We start from the raw sequence: 18972 nt of genomic DNA on the forward strand, positions 1-18972 counted from the left end.
TAACTCAAAAATGGAATTGAAGTGTGAACTACGGTAAGGAACACATTTCATATACATGCTCACACATATATCTATAAAATAGTTCCCTTGTCAGTAACACTGGAAACCAGAGAAAGAAAATTGTTGCTGAAACAACTGATATGCTAACGAAAGAAATCATGGCAATATAGTCCTACACATGTACTTTTCAGATAACAAAAACTATTTGTCTGGCATTAAGTAGAGCTATTAAACATCACGGCTTGCTTACATTAACACGCCCCATGGTTTAAAAAAACCAAAACAAAAAAACAAAAACCCAAGAACATACAGAAGTACTTGTTCTGTACTGTCATTACATGAGTTAGAATTTTTGCCCTGCTCTTAAACTTACACATGCACATTTTTTTCTCTCTACTCTGGTCCTCTAACACCTTTATTGTGAGTATACAACAAATCATATTATGTGTTTTATTAAAACAGATGCAACAAGAACCTGCCTCAATAACTCCTCATTGGCCACATCTCTCCATGTGCCCATAAGGGGAAAACATGAATTTTCCTGACCAGAGTTTCCCCTCTCCCACCAACTTTCCAAAGTTGAGCCATTCATATTGCTCTGATTTCCCTACAACAAATACTTGCTTCTAACTCTGAACTTGCTTCTGACTCTGAACAAAGACAAGATATTTGGTAGGTCTATAGGCACCTATTACAGACCATTTAAGGTAAAACATAACCACCGCTGGCCTGGTTCACACAACACTTGCTTTTTCTACGTTTGATCACTGCAGGCTAACTGATGAGTGGCAGTAAAGCACGAGCAGGTTCCACTAAAGTACACTGTGTGGTGAGTGGGATGGGGGGCAGGCGACCAATGAATTATGGGTCTGTTATTTGTGATGGTACCGTGATCAGGTGATGAACACTCACGTGTGGAGACAAAAGCACCCTGTTGCAGTCATAATTAAGGGCACAAATAGCCAGCAATCCCACCCACATTTGAGCGCATGCTTATAGGTAAAGCTTTTCATTCACACTGGTGCATGCTAATAAAGAACCAAGAACGAAACTGTTCCAGATTGAAATCCTGAAGTTACACTAGGACATAAATCTTATAAAAACAGAGAGGGGCTTACTTCTGAGTTGCAAACCCTAAATACATTGGCATGTGACAAAATCCGACTGGACACATAAAGCCTACTTCTGAGTAAACCCACTCACTCACAGGGCTGGAACATTAGCTTGCAATTCTGTGCTCACAGATCCCGGAGCAAGTCCGACTGAACTCGGTGGGAAGTAAATCTGAGTCGACACGCCAATAGGGGCAGAATTTCACCCTATGCCCAAGCTGAGATTGCTCAATAGCGGAGTCTCCTCGCCTTTCCCTTTGAACCGCAGCTTTACCTTGTAAAGTAAAAAAGATGGAAGCCAGCAGGATTCTTTTGGGGGGGGGGGCGGCAGGGGATTTTACTGCCAAGTGAAGCCTCGAAAACTCTGGCTCCCAAGAGCCACAATCAGGAAGCGGAGTCACCATTAAGGTTCCCCCTGGCCATTTGGAGGGGGCGGGGGCCGCACGGAAAGAAAGCCGCCCCCTAATTTTTAAGCGAGCAGCCCCTCCCTCTCTGTCACCCTCCACCCCTCAATAACTGTACCTGCACAGCCGGGACTGGAGCCGGGGGGTTGTCCAGCAACTCCATCTGCATCTCCTGCGCCGCCGTTGCTGGAGTGGGAGGCGATTTGGACAGGTCACTTTGGACCATTGGAGAAAACGGGTGGGGAGGGTGGATGGGGGGGGGGACAACTCGCCAACACTTCCAACAACAAAGCGCCTCAGCGAAGCCGTCGCCAAGTAGTCGCCGCCTCTCTCTCTCTCTCTTTTTGAATCGGCGGCGGTTGGTGCACGAGGATGGCTCTTGCTTCTTCTCCCTCAGGGATGGGCCATTTTGAAACGGTTCAAGTGCCTTTCCTTGCTCGCCCGCCCGCCCGTCTGGCTTGCTTGCTTGCTTGCTTAGGTCGGTTGCTTGACTGAGGGAGATGGTGAGAAACAAATCGAAAAGACTCTGGGCTCCTGCCGCAGCTGCTCGCCTCGCCCAACCCTCAAGTACCAGCGCGGCTCCTCGGTGCCTCGTAGAGCCCAGAGCGCAGCAACCGCTACTACAGCCGAGCAAAAGGGGGAGGAGACGGGGAGGAGGAGGAGGCGCCTGAGGGAAGATGAAATCTCGACCACTCTCTCGTTCTTCCCCCCGCCCCGAGAAAGGTGGGCGGTGGGAAAAGCGCGGGAAAAGCTGAGGGAGGGGTGTGTGGAATGGCCGCCGCGCGGTCGTCGAGTGGCGGACCCGTAGTTTCTCCTCAGGAAAGTCGCCGGTCCCTGAATTTTATCCTCCTGCTCGGAAGGCCAAGACAAGCCGTCGTCGAACAAACTGTTTTTCTTTTTTTAAAACACAAGGCACACACTCCAAAGCGAGCGAAGAGTAATATTGGCTAGTCAGGCACGCTGGTTACAAGCTGCACGTAAAACAAAGCAAAAAAAAAAAAAAAAAAAGAGGGAAAGTGCTTAACATTGTCGCTTTGCTGAAGGAAGGGCAGCCAAGGAGCCAGTCAGTATCTGGTGCTGGTAAAGAAAAGATATCAAACAAGCACCGTCTCCACCTTTCATTTTTTCCTCCCTCAGGTGCAAGTACTAAGTGCCACTGGTTTGGATCTCTCACCTGTGGAAAACTGTAGGCGCTCACATGCCCTCTCTCTGGGCATTGCCAGAGGAGCCAGCTCCTAGGGGCTGAGGTCCCTTTGCTCTCCCCCCCCATTAAAATATTTGAGGGGGCTGGCCCCACAAAGTTGATGGGTACTGCCTTTCAAATGTTGTGAGCGCGCTGTGTCATGGGATTGATTATACCAGGTGGGACTTACCTACGTCCCCACCCCCCAATTATTTTATTCAAGTTGGCAACCCTGGGCGTTGCAGCAGGAAGGATCAAACCCAACAAGGCCTTCCAGATCTCGAGTGCAGGTGAACAAAAAAAGAGACTGGCTAATCTTCGGAACGGCAGCTGAACCTTCCTTGCCCTCTCTCACTAAGCAGCGTGGAGGACAGGAGAGAATTTGGTCTTCCTGGGTCTATTCCCCACCACTGTGCCCCCCCAAAGGAGAGGGCATGTGAGCAAGCCAGAATATGAGGTGATGGCCAACTCTCTCTATTTCGTCCTGGCCATAGAGAGAAGGTGAGTGAGCAGAGCGCTTCCTTTTGTTTCTGCTTTCTGCCTGGGCCCAAAGAGGGTCAGAAGTGACAGGCGCTCTTTTGCTGAGAGGTGCTTCTCGCAACCACCCCTGGAAGCAGCAAATGCAAGATACAGTGGTACCTCGGGTTACATACACTTCAGGTTACAGACTCCGCTAAACCAGAAATATTACCTCGGGTTAAGAACTTTGCTTCAGGATGAGAACAGAAATCGTGCAGCGGTGGCGCAGCGGCAGCAGGAGGCCCCATTAGCTAAAGTGGTGCTTCGGGTTAAGAACAGTTTCAGGTTATGAACAGAGCTCCAGAACGAATTAAGTTCTTAACCCGAGGTACCACTGTACTGGAGGGAGGTGGTGATTTTCACCAGGACTGCAGTATGTGGGGAAAGGGAGATTTAACCTTTCCCTCTCAGCCACTATCCTGATGTAAATCTACACACACACCCCAACACCAGCACTACCCACATGCTGCAATTAGCATTAGGAAATCCTACCACATAAGCAAACACCTTTCTTGAAAAAAGCCCAAGCAAACAGTTAAAATTCCTGAGTCAGGCATGCTGAGAATCAAGCCAAACATAATGTGCAATTCTTTTAAAGCATGTTTCTTGCTGCCACTTCTATTTTGGAGGGAAAGCAGCAGTTCAGCATTTACTGGCGAGGATAAATTGTCAAATGGTAGGGAAATATGCTGAGTTAGACCTTTGGTCCATCTATCCCTGTACTACAATATTTGGTGTCCTTCCAGATGTTGTTGGACTATAGTTCCCATCACTTCTAGCCACTGGCCATGCTAGCTGGCACTGATAGGAGTCCAACAGCATCTGGAGGGCCAGTGTTCCCCATCCTAACCTTGTTGTTTACCCCAATTGGCTACAATTCTCCAGGGCCTAAGACCAGGACCTTTTCATCCCTATTGTCAGAGATCCTTTAATGTGGTGGAACTAGAGATTGAACCTCATCCTGCATACAAGGTGCACGTTCTACAGTGCTATAGACTGGACTTACTGTTGCACTTTAGAAAGTGTTAAAATTATTGGCACAGATAACTCAACCTTTAATATATTTTAACAATATATTTGTTCATAAGGATCTCTCTCCCCCTGTGTTTATTATTATTCCCCTTGTGCAGTATTTTCCCTTTTGCAATTTAAATTGTGGCACTGTTGACTATTTTTATCATAACATGTTGGCTGCTTTTGGATGTGGATTTGTTTTTGCCTGCTTTTTAGTGAATGAATGTGACAGCAGCTATAAAGTAGAGAGATTCTTTCACTGACATATGAGATAGAAGTGCTTAAATGCAGAATCAGTGGGTGTGAAATCCGGCCACACTGTCTGCTCAAGTACCATATTTTTCTGTCTATAAGATGCCCCCATGTATAAAACTCAGATTTAAGAAAATGGCCTTGGCACTATCTGTGTATAAGACGCCCCCTAATTTTTGACATAATTTATTAGGGGGGAAACCTAGTCCTATACATGGAAAAATACAGTAGGTTTAAAAAAAAAAACCACACACACCTCACAGTAATAGGCTTTTGGTACATTAAACATACTGTTGTGTGAAGTAACTGTATAAGGAAAGAGTCAGAAGGGAGGAATGCAAAGTAGCTCTACCAAGATGGATTTTGTCATCACTCGTCATTCACAAACCCATATGTCTGTTTATCTCCCAAGTCAAACAAAGAATCTAACAAAACGCAGTTAGTCTCTTTTCAAAGTATATCCAAGGAGAGGTCTAAGAATTTCACAGTCTATCATGTGGTTAGCAAGTTAAAATTATGTTTCTTTGCTGATAGTGTAACCACAGCTTTTAATTAAACAGACACAAATCTTCAGAGTTACAATGAAGTCCCACTGATAAAATGTACCACTGTTAATGGAAGTCTTACTAGTTTCTTTGAAATTCCTTGGACTTTTTTGTCTGAACAAAAACCTAAAAATTTGCCGTATTGTTTTTTCTTTCTTTCACCAACTCTAGTGGCAAGTTATGCAGCTGTGCATGCAAACCTGCACACAAACCCTATTTTTAATCTTATTTTAATCATATTGTTACAGAATGGGGGTGGGTCCCCTAAACACTAAAATTGATAAATACTAAGATTTGTGATATGAAGGGAGAATATAAGCTGCAAAGGAATTCCTGGGTAGCCTGGTCAAACTAGGGGCCTGAAGAGAGCCATTGTGGGTCATTAACAAGACAATGTAACTTCTTATCCCAGGTGTGACCAGAGACTGGAGATTTGGAAGGTTGGCAAAGGGGCAAGGGGCTTCTGGGAAGAAGGAGGAAGTGAGGCTGAGATCCATCTTTGTGGAGAAGAGAGGAGGTTGCCTGCAATGCTTTGGGCCATGCTATAAGATTTGGACTCTCTCCACGCAGACTGTGAATCCTATTTCTTAAAGCATGACAGTCTCTGCTGTGTCTTCTATTCTCCAAAGGGAGAATGACCCTTTGCTTGGTGGCCTTTGTTTGGTGGAGAGAGAGGCAGGCACTGGGCTTGTGTAACAATATTAAAATTATTTAAGTTTCCCCCAGAATTCTTCAGGCACAGCTAATGGCAGAGACGACAGGTGCTATGGAAAGCAGGATATGGATATGCCAATAGATACGGATGCATGGAAGGTGATATGCAGAAAATGAGCTTTTCATTCAGTAGCTACTAGCTAAGGGCCAATTCCTTTTTAAAAGTCACTTTCCCTGCAAGCTCTTAGCTGTATGTTTAGTGCAATGAGTCCTCAATGTTGTAGAGAGTGCAAGGAGATTGGATCTTTCTTTACATGTGGCACTGTGGAAAAATATTATGATTTTGGATAGATATCTTTAAGGTGGTTGGTGAGATCATGGGACAAAGCCATTCAGTGTGGTCCTAAACTGGCCTTATTACCTTTATTTCAAAAGGGAAACAAAAACAAACAAACCCCTGTAGTCATTGACTTCCTTTGGTGGCAGCTAGACTCATGCAAGGATCCCAGTTAGGATCCCAGTCACACTACTTACTTTTTAAAGCTGTTCATTTGTGAATGGCATCTTTGTCTAGCTTGGCCAGACTGGAAGCAGCTCTCCAAATTTCTAGACACGAGTGTTTCTGCACACTATCCAGAGATAGCAGAGATTGAACGTGGGGCATATGGTTCTTTGCTAAACATACTTTGCATGTTTAAGTGTACACTTGAAATGCCTTCCCTAATAATATAATGTGGTCCTGAGAATACTAAGGAGGATAATGCTTAAATGAGCTTTATTGGAATGGAAGAGATGCAGGTTACAACACACAGGAAATGAGTTTGGGCTAATAGGTAGGATTTATGCTTATAATAATAGCTGAGTAGTGCCCAGTTTGGTAGCAAGAGGAAGGGAAGAGGGGCATTTGTTGTTGCTTTGGATGTGCTCTTTTATAAATGCAAAATAAACCTGTTAGCGCTGCTGTGTATTCTCATAATCTGAATGCCTTGTTCTTCCTTCTCAGGTCTCCTTTGAAGTTTATCAAATTGACTCATTTGTCACAAGCAGAACCTACAATTAGCATGTTTCTGCAAACTGAATAGTGGCATGGAAAATTGCACACTTTCCTCATAGTGAACAATTCAGATGACCATTTTGCTATGAAGAGGGAGCCATACAGGTAGGAAATGTTAGATTTCTGTCATGATAAATGGAATTGTTAGCACTATAGTGGGAGGAGGGTAGGTTTTCATCAAAACAAATTGCACATATGACTGGGGGCAGGGGAAAGCCTTCTAAAGCACACAAAGAAAACAAGTGATGACTGAAAATACATAAGGCATTTCTGACATGTTTTCTCTCAATTATATGCTTGGCTGAAGAAAGGATAAAGGAATTATTCACAGTTAACTTAACCTGAATTATATGTGAAGAAATTGAAAATTTTAACTGATCCTTTCCTTCCCTTTCCTGATCATCTCCAGCTTCACCTTGGTCTTTTCCCCACCTAAAATTTACCCACATGCTCCTTTCTGATCACTGTCCCGCTTCTCTAGAAGGGGGATCTGGAAGGGGTATATCGGGGGAAGAGGCATTGCACACACACTTCCTATAGCTATAGATAGGTGACTGTGAAGTTCAGTTTTTCTCCATTACTCATTTTTCTAATCTAAAGTTCAGTTCTCCGCATTTGTACATCATTTTGGATTTTTTTTAAAATAAAAAAGGCCCTCATGAAAATCCATCAGCATCTTAGTGAGAATATCACTTACTGTATACATTTGTATACAATTTTGCCTAATATACTCATTTTCCAAAACCAATTTCCCCTTAAATAATACATTTTTATGTTATTTGCACAAATATATGCATTTTAATGGACATTTACCCCACTATATTTGTACAGATCACTTCACCATATTGCAGAATTCAGAAGAGTGTGAATTTCAAACTATAGTTGTGTTTCAGTTCTTGTATTGTTTTGGAGAGTGTGAATTATATAGGTTCACCTTTAATTGTAAACTTCCGCTTCTGTATCTATAGCACAATACTTCTGTTTCAGGTCTAAGTGTGGGAGAGGCAAAGTGCTGTTCAGGAGGAGCTTATCTCTGAAACATGAAATAATCATTTGGCGTGGATATATTCATTTTCATTATCTGATATCTTTGTCATAATGCACATAATCAGTGCTTTTTTCTGGGGGGACGCAGAACCCCTAAACATTTTGTGAATCTAAGTTTGGCCTCGTTGAGGGGCAGTATTTCAGTATGAGTGGGAAAATGAGAGTACCCCTAAACATTTTTTAGAAAATAAAAGCACTGCACATACAACATTGTACTGTATTATGTTCCTGGAGACCATGTACCTAATTAGAGAACCCTAGCTAAATTATAGTAGCATAACATATTTTTATTTATAAGCTGAATAGATAGAAAAGTATAACTCAGCTTTTGTTTATGGTGCTTAGACATTGTGAACCTGAATGTTGTGGCTATCTTAGATTGGGCAGGTAGCATCAAAAGAACCTTTTAAAAAAATTTGTTTCATGATTTATTACCTAGAGACTTGAATGTGTAATAGGGTCAGGAAGAGAGAGATTCAAATAATGACAACCAGAAAACTTCATTGTGAGATGCAAAGTTAAAACTTGGGGCTTATCTGAAGCTAATAGAGAGCAGAAGCACCATGGCAACAGGGACAAAGTAACACTCTCAGTAACACTCTCAGTATAGAGCTTTTATTCCCCACAGGGTGTAAGACATTGCTTGCCTATTCACAACATGTAGGAAGGAAGGAAGATCTTTCCTTTGTTTTTACTTTATGCATTTTACAGCATTCCAAAATCTACTTTATGCCATATGAAATAATGTTAATGTAAACAAGTAAACAGTGAAAAGTGATCATAATATCTAATCTGTGGAATCAAATAGGGAGCAACATTGAGATAATTATCAACTGCCAACTGTGTATAAATAGCTGTTAGTTACAGAGAAAGAACAAACTGAATCTAGAATAAGCGGTTTGAAGTATAGTCCCTCAAATTTTAAGAAACCTGTTTTTAACAGTTTTCCTCATACAGTATCTACCTTAAGAATTTCTTTCTCTTAAAATTTTTACATAAACAGAAATAAAAGAACAATAAATGTTTGTTCTTTTATATAGTAAAGAAAGAAATTTTCTTTATAGAGTGGCTGGGGCAAAGGAAGATTACAAATAACAAATTATCATTATCATTATCATAAATATAGGCAGTTACTAGCAGCAAGATTATAGAAGACAATAATCAGTTCTTACTATTATCTAAAATAGCGTAAGTATTAAGTTTTCTATTATATATAAACAGTATTTTACTTTTTGATGTATTGTACCACAGAGCCTAGGACTTGCCGATCAGAAGGTCGGCGGTTCGAATCCCTGCGACGGGGTGAGCTCCCGTTGTTCGGTCCCTGCTCCTGCCAACCTAGCAGTTCGAAAGCATGTCAAAGTGCAAGTAGATAAATAGGTTCCGCTCCTGCGGGAAGGTAAACGGCGTTTCCGTGCGCTGCTCTGGTTCGCCAGAAGTGGCTTAGTCATGCTGGCCACATGACCCGGAAGCTGTACGCCGGCTCCCTCAGCCAATAAAGCGAGATGAGCGCCGCAACCCCAGAGTCGGTCATGACTGGACCTAATGGTCAGGGGTCCCTTTACCTTTAATCAAATCAAACTTTTAATGCACTAGCCAATGACCATGACAACATATACAATAAAAATATACGCCCATCTAACACTGATGTCCCGTTAGGTAGGGACAGTGCTGCTCTGAGAAATTTATTCTGCACCATTTCTAGTCCTTTACTGGCTTTCATATTGATATCCAAAACGTCTGCACCATAAAGCACCTGGGGGACCAATTTACTAGTAAAAAAATTAAGAGCAGGTACAAACAGCTTTCCACATACACCATGCAATAAAACTTCATTAGTGTCTCACAAGCTTTCTGTACCTTAGGTTTGCAGCCTCAATATGCCCCTTTCACTACAGTGTCTCAGCGAAAAGGACTCAAAGTATATAAAGGAACGCATTTGCTCTAGATTCTGCTGCTCCATTTTCTATTTGAATCTGGGACTATGCTTTCCAAGAACCATAATTTTGATCTTGGAGTAATTCACGGAAAGCACATCCTGCTAGCAATACATACTGAAGGCTGCCAGTAGATTATTGACACCAAAGTAGGAAGGTGATAGCAGTACCATGTCATGAGGTTATCCATCTGTTCCTGATTGTTTAGACAAGGGAGTGCACCTGTGTTAAATACAACGCCTTTCATTTTTCATTTATGTAAAAATGAAAAAGTACAGGGGGCAATATGTAGCCTTGTTTCACACCTTTAGATGATTTGAGGACATCTGACAAGTACCCCCTTAGTCCCACACCCACCCTTGTTTCAGTACCACAATACAGTTCACAGATTAATAAAAGTAATCTAAGATCTATGTTGACATTCGAAAGTTTCTCCCCCAGTCTAATAAATACCTTGATGAATGCATTATGTGTGTTGGATCAAAGAGTATCTTTCCAATAGCAAAATGCCTCTTCCAAATGCTATATCCCTTCTGTCTTGGGAAACAGTGGAGGAGTGCGCCTTTGGGGGTTAAGTCAAGCTGTTGGAAGGCTACAGCACCTGCTGTGGCTGTAGAGACTGATACAGGAGAGACACGTTTTGTTGCAGCTGGGGCAGATGAAGGCATTTAGTTGTGTTGCTGCAGATGTTACTTCTCTTTGCACTCCTCCCCATGCTCATTCCTTCTCTGGTCACTGCTATGGATGTATGACCTGACTGCCTGTCTCCAGGTACTGCAAGGGATTCCTACAGGGCGGGGTTGATGTTGCCCGCCTTCATATCACCTTTGCAGACATCTGTAATGCAGAGTTGGTCTGTCAATGGGCCTAGTACCTGAAGTCAACTCTGCTTGGGGATCCTGCCATCTTCTGTTCTGTGGACATGACCATGCTAGTGTAGATGTCACTGACACAGGAGCGTGAACATGCTGGGAATGTGGGCTTGGGAGAGCACATCTTTGTTTAAGACTCTGTCCTGCTATGCGATGCTGTCAAGGCTGTGTCTGCAAACAACATATCCTGAATAAGGACCCACCACAGTTTTGTCTTAGTGCAGAGATGTGCCAGGTTGAACAAATACCCTTTGTTCCTTGAATAGAAGTACACACCAGTAAGCAGTGACAAACATGTAGAACTACTTTTAGGACTGTTTCATGTGTCACAAAATTGCTGACCATGTGAGAATCTACATTTGAAGTGTGTGGATCCGGTGTAATGATCCTACACATAATCTCACCAGCAGAAAAAACATTTTTCCTTGTACAATTTTGCTTCAAAACTTTTTTATGTTACAATTCAATGGCATGTGGTGATAGTCAAATTCAGCTGGACTTAACCATCCAGGGGTTCTTTACCTTTACCTTTTATAGCCCCTTCATACAGCACTTCTCATCTCTGTTTTATTGCATCATAAGTAAGCCAAATGGTAACTTCTGATAGCTTCCATTTGTGAGACTGAAATTAAATGGAAGCTTTAAGCCTCACACAATTGCTCTGCAAGCAAGAATGAAAAGAAAGTTCGCTCATAGGTTTGTTGAGGGTTGTTAGTGCCTTACTGTCCCTTCAGGTAGTGATTACAAGACTGATTTGTAGAGATGGTTGCTAGTTCACAGAGACAATAAACATTGAATCTACACCATCTATGCAAATATAGGCAAATAATTGTATTTGCAGAACCAAGGATCATAATAATGTTATCCTGTGCATAAATCACACCACGGGTTCATGTTAAGAGCATTTCTGCTGTACCAACTGTCCAATTTAATAGAAGTTTAAGAGTTTTTTTGTATTGTGTTGCTGTGGCCACATCCATAAAAATTGTGCTCCAAATTCTCCAAGATATTAACACTGCTGGAGTCCCTGTTCCAACAGTGATACTAACTGAAGGGACTGTTCTCTTGATGCAGTGAGGGAGTCTCACATACAGCTTCTATCAACACTAATCCCTATCCATTGAGAGCAAAAGAAGATTAGACTCCTGTGGTGATTCTTTCCAACTGAAATTCAGATTGTGAGGGAATCTGTAGTGTAATCAAGAGAAGCCATATAGAGTCCTCATTTTTCTTGTACAGCTTGCAAATGAATTACTGACAGAGGGAAAGGACTTGTGCTGAAACCAAACCAATTCATTTAAGGAGCAGCATGCTGCTCCCTGAAACAGTCTAGCGTATTGTGTGAAGTGTCAAAGGGCCAACTAAAGCATGTACATTCAAAGCAAGGACAATGGGCCTGAAAGGGGTGATGATGATAAGCTTCTTGGAACATCTGGTAATTAATCTTAGTTTTGGAAGCTTTGTAGAGTATTGGCTAATGTAATTGCTATTCACTTTCACTGCAGGAAAATGTAAAACAGCAGACAGCCAAAAGACTTGTCATTATAGTTCCCCAGATTTCTTATACAGTACTAGCAGAAAGAAAGAGAGAGAGAGAGAGAAGGAAAGAAAGAAAGAAAGCAAAAAGAGTGCAAAACCAACGTTTTCACATAAGATAAGGGGGCAAAGTGATGCAAAGGCACACAGTAAAAAAAAAAAATCGATGCAAAGATGTTTGCCTCTCTTTCAAATCAGAGGTGATAGAACCATGTTTCCTAATACCACAAAAATGTACTTTATTCACTTCTGGCAGGCTACTGGTACAACTTTTGTCTGGTGATTAAGAATCCCATATGTGGATAACTGGAATTTGTGCTTTGAGTTGTTCACAAACTGCTTATAAGGCCATGGCAATCAAATCACAACAGTTAGCAATATGGACACTATTTAAGCAAGGAATATAAAAAAGTATTGAGGTAGTTAGCCATCCAGACACTTTCTCATCTCCGTATAAAACTAAAAATATGGATCTAAAGCAGAGATTCTCAGCTTTGCAACTTGTTCTTGATTATCAAAATTGTTCTCCTCTATTTCCCTTCAGAATCTGCCTCCTTAGGTTATCAGTCCAGGAAGGCTTCTTGCCTTGTGTTTTTCCAATGGTATAATCACATTAGCACTTATGCCTCATCCAGTGCACTCCTGCTGCTAATTTTTGAAGCCGCAATATGTTGCTCCATATTAATCCTGTAGTTCCTTGACAAATACTGTTGCTTGCTACATTCCCCCCAACCAGCTTTAGTTTGATTAGAAAATAGGGCCTGTTCATGACCACTTGTTCCACATTCTAACAGCCATTGTGCAAGTGCAGGTCACCACGGAAGCACAGATAAGAGTTTAATGAATAAGAGTTCCTGTTGGATTTTCTCTCTGCGTGTGAGAGAATCATTTGTTCCAGAAACAGAAAAGAACAGAGAAGAAGTTTCAAGAAGAAGCAGAAGGCTGAGATTCTTTTGTCTATGCAAGGACATTTTCTGTGGGAATTGTTCTTTGGACATGCGTAGTGTGACAGGAAATGCTGATAACAAGAGTTATGTGTAACTTCTTGTAAGTCTCTTGCTTGCATCTTACAGTGAGAGAAGTAGAGAGAGTCTTGGACTCTTGTTGGACTCTAAGCTTGCCTTGACCATGGCAGTGGTGAATGTCTGTATATATTTGCTACCAACATGCTTTTATGCCTGTCAAGTAAACCTCTACACTTGACTGAATCTTTATGGCATCCATGAGTATCTATTGCCTACTGTGTGTTCCTTCAACCCCAAAGATGCTTCCAAGAAAGGAGCTGCATTGCGATGTAACTCTGCTGAGTATGGATACTGGCACACACATGCAGTGAAATTGATGCCAGATCTCATCCTTCTAAATCATCCATCAGAGGTTTATGAATTGATCCAACAGTTCCCTGTGTGTATTGAGACATTCCCATCCCCTGCCTACTGTGGACAACTCCATGCAAATGCTGTTTGAAATGACGCAGGGGGAAATGACCTTGCTGCATTTCAAGCCGCTAATGTGAACATACCCTAACTGAGTTAGCTTTTGATCCTCAGCTAAAAATTTGGCAAGTTGCTGTCAAGAATCAGCTACTGAGACACATTATAACATTCTTCAAGCCAATATGACAAGTTTATTTTCTCCAGCTCCTTTCAATTCCTACAGACAATATGAATAGTTTAATTCCTATTAAAGTGTGGCTGAAAACGCAGTTTGCATTCTAAACCTTACTATTATTTTTTTAAAAAACCTTCCCTCCCTGAATCCCAGCCTGATCAAGGACCCTGGATATGTTTGTAAGATGTAAGGGGGAGCTTAAGGAGGTCTGATATTAAATTAAAAACCACATTCAAAAGGGATCCCAACTATTCCTAAAATACAGTTTGTTAATGTTGTGGAATGGTAGAAATTCTCTGCTCACAAGCTTCTTAGTTCTCTTAGTCTGAACACACACACTCTCCCCACAGTCCACACACACACATTAGCTCACAGCTCAGTTCAGTGTAACTTCTCCCTCCACAGCAAAGCTGTGTCCCAAAGCATGTAAGACAATGCTGTCAGTTGGTGGGGCCTAAAAAACATGGTGCACCTTCTCCTCTATTTCATCAACCAGCTAGGCTTGACTACAAGAACAGCCTTCTTCCTCTGATCATCCTTGGGGTGTTCAAGCTGCTGTGGCTAATCTTCTGGTGTCTCTGAGTCTGTTTTAATAGGATGAGGGGAAAATGAAATTTCCTTAGCAGCACATACTCTTTCTTGCATGTAGGGTGGCCCCAAAAGAGGAAATTCACTACCAAACAAAGAGGTCAGAAGAGGGCATATTTGCATAAAATTTACATATGCTAACTTTTCATTATAGAGCCAACTTAGAAATAATTACTACAAGTCTGTTAAAAATGCAGCACTCTATAATGGGGGAAATAGTGACTAAGTTACCTGCTCAGGTGTTATCCAGGTACTAACTGTTGATGGCTCCCAATCCCCCTTAGAATTCTTTGTCTGGACTTGGGCCAGTCAGACCTTCATACAGGATGTCTTCAAAAGGGCGCTGTCTGCTGAAAAGTAGGATATATAACTACAAAATGTCACTTGATTTGAACTTCACTGGAATGCTAATATGTTATGAAGTAATATTAATGTCTCACATTTGGATTGTCAGTTGTAAAAATACCAAATTTTCAGACATTTCTAGTAATTAGGATGCTATAGATTATACCTGTGCCAAATTTCAGTTTTCTAGCTACAGTAGAAACAATGTAACCTTTTTAGGGTACTTTTTTGTCTGCTTGTTTAGAAGGAGAGATTTTGTCTTTCATACTTTTCTATAGCCAATGTGGCATAAACTACATGCTTTCTATTTTCATCTTTCCAGGTAGTTTAGAGGTGTCTTAACTAGTTCCATTTTGAAGAAGACATACAAGTGTTCCATTAGCAGATTTATCTTTAAAAATTGCATTTTGGGCTATATGTTTACTAGAGTTTAGGCTTCATGTCTTGGGTCATCTGAATGGCCTAAGCACAATGGCCTAAGACACTAAGCACAGCAAAATTTCCTCCTGAGGCATTATCACAAATGGGTTTTGCATAGAAAAGTAGTTGAATGTTCCACAACAAGTTCTGGAAATATCTCAGGTATTGTAAACATGGCCAGATAGGTTTGTCAAGAGAGAAAGATCAGATGTTTCCAATTTTATTATTCAAGGGCTCTTGGCAGCTTTTGAACAATCAGCCTGAAACATCGTTATTAAAACTGCAATAAAATGGTTCTGGTTTATTACAACTGTCTGCATTTGTTTGATCTGCTGTTCTTCATGAATACAGTTTAACATGCACACAGCACTATGAAATAACCCTTTCAGCTTAAGAATGCATGAAGAAGAAAATGAGATTGGTTTAGCATGGATATGTGTGTAGTTCAAATGCAGCATATACTAAAAAGCTTCATATTTTCATTATACTGATGGATTCAAAATTGTCTTTTTAGGCATCCAGTTTGGAATCATTAAGTTCTATTATCCCAGACCAGTTGGGTAGCCATATGCATCTCTTGGCATGGGGAAAAAGATGTTTGACTGGTTTCCCTATATTATATTGAAATGAAATAAAATGGAGAAGGAATAATAAAATATTTGATAGGGCATTTACACCACGATAAATTATATTAAAAGTATATTCAATATGCTCTCTTAGTCATACATATCATTTATACTCTGAGAATCTATTTTACTTCATCACTCAACACCATGGTTTGTTGGAAAACGTCTTAATGGAAAACAGCTAGTCAAGTAAATCCTATCCCTTCCAAGAGAAAGAGAGGTCTTTTTTCACATTCTCTTCCATTAAATTTGCATTAAAGTGACTAGAAGCTGGAGGCACCACTACGAACAGACCTTGCAAGCCCAGCCCACAAAGAGGAATACCCATTTACTTGCCTAGTCTTGGGACTCCAGTCATTTGCCACACTAAGTGCTGTGCCCACCCCATCCTTCAAAAAGAAGGTTCTGGAGACATGCCACTTGTTAGGTCAATGTCTTAGCTTGCGTTTAGCTTCTTGTATACCTGCTGTATCCTGTAGCAGTACCTTGCTTATGTACCATTCTTATTTAAGCATTTAAGTTTTTTGATAGTCATCAAACTGGCAGTTCAAGTACTTCAAAGAGGGCTGGCACAGTTGTGCATCCAGTTATATCATTGGTGTCTGATTTGACTCATGATTGGGCTTAGAATAAACTACTAAACTACTATAAACTACTGGATGGTAAAGATCGAACCTGGGAGCATTCATGTTCTGTTACTGAGCTACTGCTTTCCCACCATACTGGAAGATACTTTATTCTGCCAAATTGGTTACAAATTAAAAAGCGGGAACTGTGATTTTCATCACTAATTTGATACTAGTCATAGCTTATTTTGAAGAGTCATGGGAACTGTGATTTGCTGAATGAAAGTAATGACCAATTTCACAGTGCAATTCACTTTCATATTTATTTATTTTAACATTTATATTGCACCTTTCTGCTAAGGAGCTTAAGTTGCCATACATTGGTCTTCCATACGTGGTAAGCCTAAAACTATACACACACCAATCATATACACACTTCCTTGAAAATGTTCCAAGGAACTCATTTGTGCTTAGTAGCCTTAGTAGAAATCTGCAGGATTGTACTGTGCAGTTAGCAGATCTCTTCAGGCACTAACAATGACAGCTAAATTGCCACATGAAGGGAGGCTGCATGATGGGAACAAGCTCACTAGCTCCAGTCCTCTGTTACCATGCTTGCCACTTGTCATGCGTTGGAATAATAATAATAATAATAATAATAATAATAATAATAATAATAATTTATTATATGTACCCCACCCATCTGACTAGGTTGTCCTGGCCACTCTGGGCATCATTTAACATATATTTATACATAATAAAACATTAAATATTAAAAAGCTTCCCTGTACAAGGCTGCTTTCAGATGTCTTCTAAAGGTCATATATTTACTCATTTCCTTGACATCTCATTCCTTCTCTCCTATCATAAGATCAATGTGATCTTGATTTCTGCACCAAAAGCAATCAAACAATGCTTGCAATCCAAAGATCCATTATTGCCATCAGCCTACAAGTCATGCCCATGTACAATGTGAGAAGGTTAGAAAGAATATAGTTAGAAGCAAGAGGGAGAACCAACCTAATAGTAATCCAAGGTTCTGTAGCAGAAACATCAACCAGGGCCTCTGTGTCTGGATGTGAGTCATTTCAGGAAGCTAAAAAAAGAATGAGGCAGCAGTAAGAGAGCCAAATATATTAATATCTGGGACCGTGGGTGGGGCAGGCTGAGTCTTATGGGAAACATGACAAACTTCATTAGTAAAGACTTTTAAACCCAAGGTTTCTAAATATAAGATTCAAATCTGTAGTAAGCTTGGAACATATTTTCTACTTCATCAAATGAGAAATACAGTTCCGAGATTTCAGCTCTTACACCATCACTATAAAGAATTACTGGAAGTTTACATGCATAGAGTTTTGAAAGGAATCCTTCCAAGAAAAGAATGTTTGATGAACGCTTTCCTTATAGCAGAAAGTCCTATTTTGGTTGGAAGTGGGTTTGTTACACAAGAGCTGCAAACTTTAAAACCTACATTTGCTGTTACATAATTGAATCCTACCCGAAATTAGCAGTAGTCCAGAAGCATCCAGAGACTTGATTCAGTAGTACAGCGCCATATTTATGAGCTAAGCTATCCAACTGTTGGACGCTGACAGAAAGTCAGTGTGGTGTAGTAATTAATGCAAGGATCTTTTGATATTGAAAGGCCAATGTAAAGTCTTATGAAATCAGTTAGAGTACTTAAGAAGTTCATTAAAATGGCAATCTTTGAAGAAAGACCTGTACTTAACAGTACTGCAAAATCTCCTAAGGAGAGGAAGAGAGACATAAAATATTAATTAGCCCATAAAAGGCTTGTACTGTTTTACAGTAGTGGCTACAATTAAGATGGACCTTTCTGTGCAAAATGTTACACCATTTCCATATGTGACATTGAAATCACCTTTCGCTTATATTCTTTATTTGAATGCCTGAACATTTTTTAATGCGAGAATTGGGGGGAAGCAAGTGCACGTTCTGGCCAAAGAAGGTTTTATATTTGCATAACAGCGCAAACCTAAATGCACTTACTAAGGAGTATGTCCTCTTGTTAAAAAAGGTAAAGGTACCCCTGCCCGTACGGGCCAGTCTTGACAGACTCTAGAGCAACCCCCCCCCCCAAAATCAGTGCTTCACATCCAAAAAATTCAAAAGCACCAAACCTCCCAGAAAACACACAAGCTTCCAGATTCTTGCAAACCCCTTCTCAACAATTCCCAGCCACCCACCACACAGAAATCCAAACCCAGAAATCTTTTTTTTTTTTAACAACAGCAGAGTGCCCCAATGGTCACAAAAAATCATTAAAATGCAGAAAAAAACCACAAGCTTCCAGATTCTTGCAAACCCCTCCCCAACACCAAGTCCTTGAATTCCAAACACCCCAACCCAAAATCCAAAAACCCCCCAAAAAGTTTTAAAAGTTTAACTTACCAAATGGCTGCAAAAGAAGTTTTGGAAAAAGCTTCAAAAATCACCAAAGTCTTCAAAAACCTCAAAAAAGGCTACCACACCGCGTGCTATGAGTTGCTCCTCGAAGTCAAGTCGCAACTGCACCTCTTCAAGCAATGCACCCTGGGTATTAACGATTTTAAGAAAAAGGAAACAAACTTGCAAGACGTTTTCGTCTTGCGAAGCAAGCCCATAGGGAAATTCGTCTTGCGAAGCAACTCAAAAAAACCCGAAAAATTCTTTCGTCTTGCGAG

General features: G+C 40.9%; 1 protein-coding gene and 1 long non-coding RNA gene across 4 annotated transcripts in view; one reads left to right on the forward strand and one right to left on the reverse strand.

Moving 5' to 3' along the window:
- CACNB2 (calcium voltage-gated channel auxiliary subunit beta 2) overlaps nt 1-2139 on the reverse strand; it is a 126634-nt gene extending 124495 nt beyond the window's left edge. For 2 of the 3 annotated variants that reach the window (XM_053359452.1, XM_053359448.1), the window contains exon 1: nt 1635-2138. In XM_053359452.1, the coding sequence (XP_053215427.1) occupies nt 1635-1742 (108 nt within the window). In that variant the 5' untranslated portion in view covers nt 1743-2138. Of the gene's footprint in view, nt 1-1634 lie in introns of all 3 variants that reach the window. The other variant, XM_053359451.1, reaches the window with a different exon arrangement.
- LOC128398423 (uncharacterized) lies at nt 2137-13337 on the forward strand. Its single transcript, XR_008327105.1, has 4 exons — nt 2137-2239; nt 3194-3334; nt 6687-6842; nt 12099-13337. It is a non-coding gene; the product is annotated as an uncharacterized LOC128398423 (long non-coding RNA).
- The last annotated feature ends 5635 nt before the right edge of the window (nt 13338-18972 follow it).

This window comes from Podarcis raffonei, chromosome 12 (genome assembly GCF_027172205.1).
Source record: "Podarcis raffonei isolate rPodRaf1 chromosome 12, rPodRaf1.pri, whole genome shotgun sequence".
Classification (NCBI taxonomy): domain Eukaryota; kingdom Metazoa; phylum Chordata; class Lepidosauria; order Squamata; family Lacertidae; genus Podarcis; species Podarcis raffonei.